At 38.8% G+C, this 7,765-nt stretch overlaps 1 protein-coding gene across 1 annotated transcript; it reads left to right on the forward strand.

Moving 5' to 3' along the window:
- The first annotated feature begins 22 nt into the window (after positions 1–22).
- Positions 23–2,793, forward strand: LOC135622800 (pentatricopeptide repeat-containing protein At5g16420, mitochondrial-like). The gene has a single exon (XM_065124988.1). It carries the CDS (start codon positions 308–310, stop codon positions 1,949–1,951), a length of 1,644 nt encoding a protein of 547 aa, XP_064981060.1. The 5' UTR covers positions 23–307; the 3' UTR covers positions 1,952–2,793.
- The last annotated feature ends 4,972 nt before the right edge of the window (positions 2,794–7,765 follow it).

The raw sequence follows: 7,765 nt of genomic DNA on the forward strand, positions 1-7,765 counted from the left end.
TTTTATTACTTTCTTCGATAGATATCCTTTGCCATCTTTCCTACCCTACTCACCACTGACGTCTCCCATCCCCGTCTTGGGCCGGCTCTGTCAGATCCAAACAACCCAACGTAGGAATGGGGCGCAAGTAGTTCACCCTTCCCGCCGTGCAAGGCCGAATGCCAAGCCACAAGGCAGGTAGGGAAGGGCAACCCAATTGATTCACCCTTCCCCGTGCAAGTAGGTTTTCTACTTTTGTCATCTTTTCTGTTCGACGAAAGTTCTCTGAGACAGAAGGAAGGAAGCAAAGGAGGGGGGTGCTGCCGCCATGATGCTTCGCAATGATAACAAGGTCAGGTTCCTTGATTTGGGGCGACGGTGCTTGTCGAAGGTGGTGGATCTGGCACACCTGCCGACTCCAGTGGACCTGGGCCACCTCGACTCCGTCTGGTCGACGCCAGACCTGCTCGCGTCCTACACTGTTACACCTCCCGTCCGGCCTTGGCCCTCCCCGCTCACCAGTCGCCGCCTCGCCGCTCTCATCAGCCGCCTCAAAGACCCCCACCTCGCCCTCCGCGCCTTCCTTCACGCCGTCCGCTTCACCCCGGGATTCTCCCCCTCGTACCCTCCCTACCACTCCCTCATCCTCCGCCTCGCCTCCGCCCGCGCCTTCCCTCTCCTTCCTCCAGTCATCTCCGCCCTCCGGCGTTCCGGTCTGCGCCCTTCCGAGGACGCCTTCATCGCCCTCATCCGCGCCTACTCCCTCGCCAGCCGCCCCGCTGCCGCCCTCCGCTCCTTCCTTTCCATCCCCTCCTTCGGTCTCCGCGCGTCCGTCCGCTCCTTCAACGCCCTCCTGAACGCTATGGTCCAGAATCGCCGGCTCGACCTCGTCGCCCTCCTCTTCCGCAACTGTCGCTCTAAATTTGAGATCATCCCCAACGTCTGCACGGGCAACATCCTCCTCAAGGCCCTCTGCAAGCTTGGCGATGTACACCGCGCCCTCCGCGTCCTTGATGACATGCCCGAATGGGGCATTGTCCCCAACGTTGTCTCCTACACCACAATTCTCGCCTTCTACTGTGCCAAGGGCGACCTGCCCGCCGCCCAGGAGCTCTTTGATCGGATCATTGCCCGTGGCTGGACCCCAGATGTCACCACGTACACTGTCCTCATCGACGGATACTGCCGCCAGGGCCGCCTCGTCGATGCCACCAAATTGATGGATGAGATGGAGGCTGCAGGTATCACCTCAAACGACATCACCTATTCTGTTGTGATCGAGGCATGCTGCAAGGATAAAAGGTCAGGAGAAGCATTGAATTTACTCAATGACATGCTGCAAGGGAAGTACATACCAAGCTCATCATTGTGCTGTAAGGTGATTGACACATTGTGCGAGGATGGAAAGGTGGAAGATGCTTGTTGGATGTGGAGGAAGCTTTTGAAGAAGAACGTCACTCCTGATAATTCTATCTCCAGCACACTCATATATTGGCTATGCAAGGAAGGGAAGGTCTTGGAGGCAAGGAAGCTATTCGACGAGTTTGAGAGGCGGTTTATCCCGAGCTTACTGACGTATAACACTCTCATTTCTGGAATGTGTGAGAACGGGGAGCTGCAGGAGGCAGGGAGGTTATGGGATGACATGGTCGAGAGGAGATGTTCACCTAATGTGTTCACCTACAACATGCTTATAAAAGGGTTTTGCAAAGCACGGAACGTAAGGGAGGGGGTTAGGATCTTGGATGAAATGTTGGAGAAAGGATGCCTGCCAAATAAGTCCACATTTGGAATGTTGGTTGATGGACTTCCTGATTCTGGTGATGAGGAAGAACTTGATAGGATTCTTCAAATTGTCGATTCAAGTAGAAGAAATGTTTTTGATGAGGATGTTTGGGATATATTTGTAAGGAAAGTTGTCACTGGTTCTGAGAATGTCAGAGAGCATATTACTGCAGTACTGAAGACATAATCATTGAATCGGGCCGTTTTCTTTTCTTTGAAAAGCTTTAGGTGGCATTCTATTTTGTGGCCAAACATGAGGAAATGTTTCAGTTGGTAACACAAATTTGATGTAGAAAGGGGTATCTGAAGACATTAGATCATGGGAGTATGCTAGATTTCTTCATAATCTGTCAATTCGAGTCAACAATAGTCATGAAAAATCCCATGAGGAGCCATCTACTGGAATGGTACCCATCACCGTGGAGATTTCTTCCCAGCAGACCTTCGATCGGACCATGATCAAGAGGTGATTCATGGATGGGAATATGACTTGCCTCTGACCTTGACCATTCTCAATATTGGGTTCTTTCAGCCTAACATCATGTGTAAGAAGTTCATTTAGTGGAAAGAGTGGAAAAACATCATAAATACCTCTTCAATAAAATCTTTGGTTTGGGCTATTAGGAGTTGCTAAGTAGCTTGTCCCAGCTGCAGGAGCTCTGTGAGGAGAAATATGGTGATGGAGGATTACTTGTTGCTTGGAAGTACTAGTTCAGACATAAGGGAACATGACTTGTGGCTTCTTCAATTATTGGCAAAAGATAGTGATGACAACAATATAAACTTTTGTTAATTATAACTCTGTGGTTGTCCTTTTAATAGTTAATACAATATGACAGTACTGGGTAGGCTGGATGTCGAGATGCCTCTTTTCCTTTTGTTTCAGTAAGCATTTCTCCTTTGTATTGTACATATATACTGATAGTGGCTGCTAGTTAGGTGGTAGCAGCTCTTGAGGTCATGTAGAATAAATTTTTTTGACAGTTTGAGAATCGCAAAAGTGAAAATGCTGCTGAATCCATTGTGAGATCTCTTGAATGATGTTGGAGCTATTAAAAAAAGGTAAATTTTGTTGCAGCATTGGTAAGGTACAATGACTGTATTTCTTTGTTAGTGACAATTTCAAACGGGGACAACTGCCAAGATGTTATTGATGCTAGAGAGCTTTTGGAGGATCTTATGTTTATAAAGGAGAGCTATGCAGATGGAAAAGGTTGATTATTTTGACCACTGATCCAATGTCTCAACTCAGGTGCTTTTTTCTTATATCCTTTTCTGGCTAAATTAGCCTTAATATTATTATTATTTTTTACTTCTTTAAACTAACTCTTTCATCTAGGAAAGAATGGTTATGACACAATTTTGTTCCTGTTCCAATAATACTTCTGCATGCATATTATTTTTTGTGTGATAAAGTTACTACTGTGCTTGAATCAGCGATTTATTTGTTGCCTTTGTATTGAGTTCAGATGAAATATAAATTGATTTTTTAAAGTGCCAGAATAGTTCTTTATCGTCTTTTTTGGAACTTAAGACAGTCAATTTGTTCGGATGATATTGCATGGCAACTATGTGCTATTATTCTGTGCCTCTGATTTTTTCAAGTTCCTTATGAAGAAGATTCTTCTAATCTTATATAAAACTATGTTGTTTGAGTCCTCTGTCTTGTTAAGATTCAGAAGCTCTTTTAGTACCTTGAGCTTATATTTGAGGAAGAGGTTGGCCAGGGTATGAAATTCCCATCAATGTGGAGTTCGAGGAGGGCTAACTATTCCCATGAGCAGAGTCTAACTCCATAGTTGAATTCTCTTCACCCAAGTCATATAAGAGCAATCCTAGCATCACACCAATTAAAGAATTTTCAGAAGAGCAGGGTCATCATGGATGGCCACACAAGAAGTCAGGATTATAGTGTGCTTTGGTTCTCTCTGTTTGACTGTATATATGCACATTTTGGTGGAGCATTGTCTAGAAAAGGAGTCTGAATAAGATTTAACAATGTTGCTCCTAACTCTGTAATCATGCTAAGGTCTGTTTTATTGGCATTTTATTGCCAAAACATATATGAAACCAACATAGACTCTTGATTTCACAGCTATACACATTGTTTTTTCACTTTATTGTTAATTTTGTTGCATCATTAGAAAAATTGTCATTATTCTCTAACTGCATCAAATTTGAAGAATGCTATTAGAAATGGAAGCTATGAGTAGTATCTTCTAGACTGATTCATTCCATTTGTTGTTTTGAATATTTTGTACAAATGTCTGTAGATTATTATTTTGTGTTTAGTTGGTTTATATTTAATTAAGTGATATACTATTTTCTTAAATGATGTAAACCATATTAAATACTGTATTAGCAACACATACATCCAGCTTATATTAAGGTACTTTCAAATATTTAGTAAAATTTTCAAAATATAATCTCATTTTCAGATTTTTTTTTTGTTTGCATATTTTGATTATAAAATGTGTCAAAATATAGTCAATTTTTTTAAAAAATAATATTTAATTCTATTATGGTGTGAAAAGTATTATGGGAAATGACTCATTTTGGTTATATATTTCTCTAAAAGTGGTATAACTGGTCTGTATTTTTTTTAAATTAATTTGTATTAAATAGTTGTTATTTAGCAATATATATATATATATATATATATATATATAATTTGTAAAAAATGATTTCCTAATTAAATCATTTTAGGTCTCGAAAAGTTTAAAATATCATCTGCTGTTCATTTATAATAAAAGATTTATGTGTTTTGATTGATTCACTTATTCAACCAATGAATCAATGACGCAAGGATCGATTGGACTAATTTTCAGATCGAGTTTGATCATCACGAGAAGTCTACGAGTCCCTCGAGTTTGTCCCTATGATGAGAAAAGTCTACTCGAGTTGCTATCGATAGAAAAAAATTCAAGCTACGACTATAATTTGTAGAGTTTAGTTAGATAAAAGCTAAAGAGAGCACCTTTCGTGAAGTATTCGAATATTGAAAATAATTTATATCGTATACTGAAATTTAATAGGTAAAATATGTTGCTTTTCCACAGATATATAGAATTTTCTTTATTTTTGGATCCCACGTCTGATGTATGGGATCCTCACATGGATTTCGTCGTCGTTGGGTCAACATAAATAATTCTTGATAAATATTTCTATATATATATATATATATCATAATTCGAAATTTATATTGATATTATGTTTATTTTTATTTCCTAGCATTGAAGTATTTGTGGATGGCAGTTTGGTGAATATCGACAAGGCTTGGGTCAGTTTCTCAAAGGGATCTTTATATAGTTGTTAGACTCACCATTGCGGCTAGGGTTTAGGTTTATGTCTTTTGGTTTCTTCCTCCCTCTCCTGCCGCAGTTTTTGTTTCTTCGTTTCTCCGTCGTATCTAATTTCATTTTCTGAAGAGCCAGATTTTGATCATCACATTCTATATTTGATTCCATTCTTGTTCTAAAAGTAAAGAAAATTGTTTTTGTGGTTATGGCATGACTTGTTTACGTATTTATCTAGAAATTTTAGGATCCATTTACAAATGGATTTCGTGAATAGGTTCCACTAGATTTGATGTGGTTTTGATTCTTTTCTCCCGCTTCTTATACATTTTCGTTGATGTGGCTCTTGTTCTTCTTTTGTCCTAAAAAATAAAGAAAAACATGTTATTTTCTTGGTTATTGCTTGATTTGTTTGTGTGTTTATCTACAAGTTTTGTGATTCATCACTCAATGGATTCTTCGAATAAGTTTTAATAGATTCTGTTGATGTGACTTTCGATTCTTTTTGCTAATATCTTTTTTCCATTTCTATTGATGCCCGATGATGGAAAATCTAATAATCTTTAGAGGCTTGTGTGGGTTTTCAGTGTTGAGCATCGACGCATGTCGCTTCGTCACCTCATTGTTTTTGTTGACGATGATCGTTATCATCATCATCATCATCTCCTTCTTCTTCTTCTTCTTCTTCTCCTCTTTCTCCCTTTATGCGTGCGTGCGAAGGTGCTCCATATGAAAAGCCATTCATTGAGCCAGTGAATGCAAAAAGCTATGAGATCTGAGGGCTATTAAGCACCTAAATGATTTTTTACATTAGCAAAGATTATTTCTCGGAAAATTGTAGTGCTGCCTGTTGTACTTTAATTTCAGCAAGGTCTGCTTCTTTTTCAAGCAAACTGCTCTGAAAATGACAGTATGATTTGTAATATGCGTTAGGCAGTCCGATCATGGCTTTACCTGTTCTCTTGTTTGTTTGTCTGAGGCAGCTTCTGGATCGCTATTGTATCCCTTTGTTCTTATCCTGTTAATAGCATTGACGTCGGATTGGTAAGAACATGACTGCTCTGTTCCTCTTATAACATTCATACTCTATTTAGATTCATTTGCTTTATCAACAACCTTATTGTTTGGAGCCATGACATTTTAATTGGTGTTATTTTTATAGTACTTGATTAATCATAAGGTGATTAAACTCACGACAGATTATGCATCAGACAATGTTGATGTTCAATTCTACATTTATGTTTGACACATGGTCATGCTTTATAACAACTTTTTCTTGCTTGAATGTTTTATTAATATGCTTCTTGTTTAGCTCTGTAAATCACTATGATCACTTTTGTGTATGAAGTGCTCTATGCAAACACTTTAATCTTTGCTCTGTTATCAGTGTCAATATTCAACCATTAGTCTGCGCTAACCAATGTCGTGATACTATGGGCCAATTAGTTTCTCACTGTGTCAACATTCAAGTATGATAAGGTTAGCTGAATGATTTATGCTGTTCACTAGTTTGGTGATCCATGATATACCTGAATTCAATAGCAGTTTTATGAATGATTAGTTGGTGTTTGTTGATTATTTACCATGATACTGTTTTTTTGTTTGTGCCGTGTTGGAAATTTTACGAGGCCCAATGATGGAAACCAATTAATTTTGAGCTGCTACATGGCTATTTCTTTTGAGCATTATTCTACATGCTTTCATCTTGTCATCACCACCACCACCACCACCACCACCACCACCGTCGTTGCCACCACCATCTCCTCCTCCCTGTCCATCACTGCTGCCATTACTATCATAATCATCATCGCCAATTCATCGTCATTTATGCATGTGAAATGCTCATCAAGAAATACCATTACTTGAGCTGCCATGAACTTTTATAGCTATGAGATCTGAGGGCCTCAACGATATTAGTGTTTAAATTTTATTATATAAGAATCTTGAGTATCCTAGCTGAAGAATCCATGGACCTTGTGGCACCTCTCTCTATAGGGAGAGTCTAATGCGAGTATTAGGATCACCATGGATGTATATTTTTGTGACATTTATGTATGTATTTGATGCCAATGTGTTCTTTGTAATGCTTCTCAGCTCCTATCAAAATTCTCAACGTTTAAAACGCCCTTGGAAGGAAACGAAGTTGTGCAGAGCCACTTGATTGTATGGTTTTGATGCTTGTTGGTTGTTCTTTCTTGCTTTTTTAGTGATTCTGGTAGATATTGCCAATAGATCTTATTGTATTTGTACATGACTGTCATGGTGAATTTTAGAAGCCAAGATGTCCATGAATATGTCTTCAGTAACGTAATTGTGTTCCACTACTAGTGTAATAGAGTACTATCGTAATAGGAAATGGAAGGATAAATTTTGTATCACAACAGAGAAGATTATTGTTGAATGTAGTGTATGTGCAAAATTTTTTTAATTTTTATTTTCAAGAGCCAAAGTAATTTGTTTGAGTATGCAAAGATTAAAATAGATTGTAAAGCTATTCAACTATTCACACTAGGAGGTGGATTACTGTTTTTGTCGTGCAATTTATAGGGTTCTCGTCTTATGCATGTGAAGGGGCTCATTATAAAAAGCCATTTATAAATAATTAATTTTAAATTGTTAATTTGATCCTTCAATTTTTATGGAAGATTTTTAAATCTTTTTTTAACTCATTTCACTTAATTTTTAAAATACTTTACATGATCCTT

The sequence above is a fragment of the Musa acuminata genome, chromosome BXJ2-9 (assembly GCF_036884655.1).
Source record: "Musa acuminata AAA Group cultivar baxijiao chromosome BXJ2-9, Cavendish_Baxijiao_AAA, whole genome shotgun sequence".
Classification (NCBI taxonomy): domain Eukaryota; kingdom Viridiplantae; phylum Streptophyta; class Magnoliopsida; order Zingiberales; family Musaceae; genus Musa; species Musa acuminata.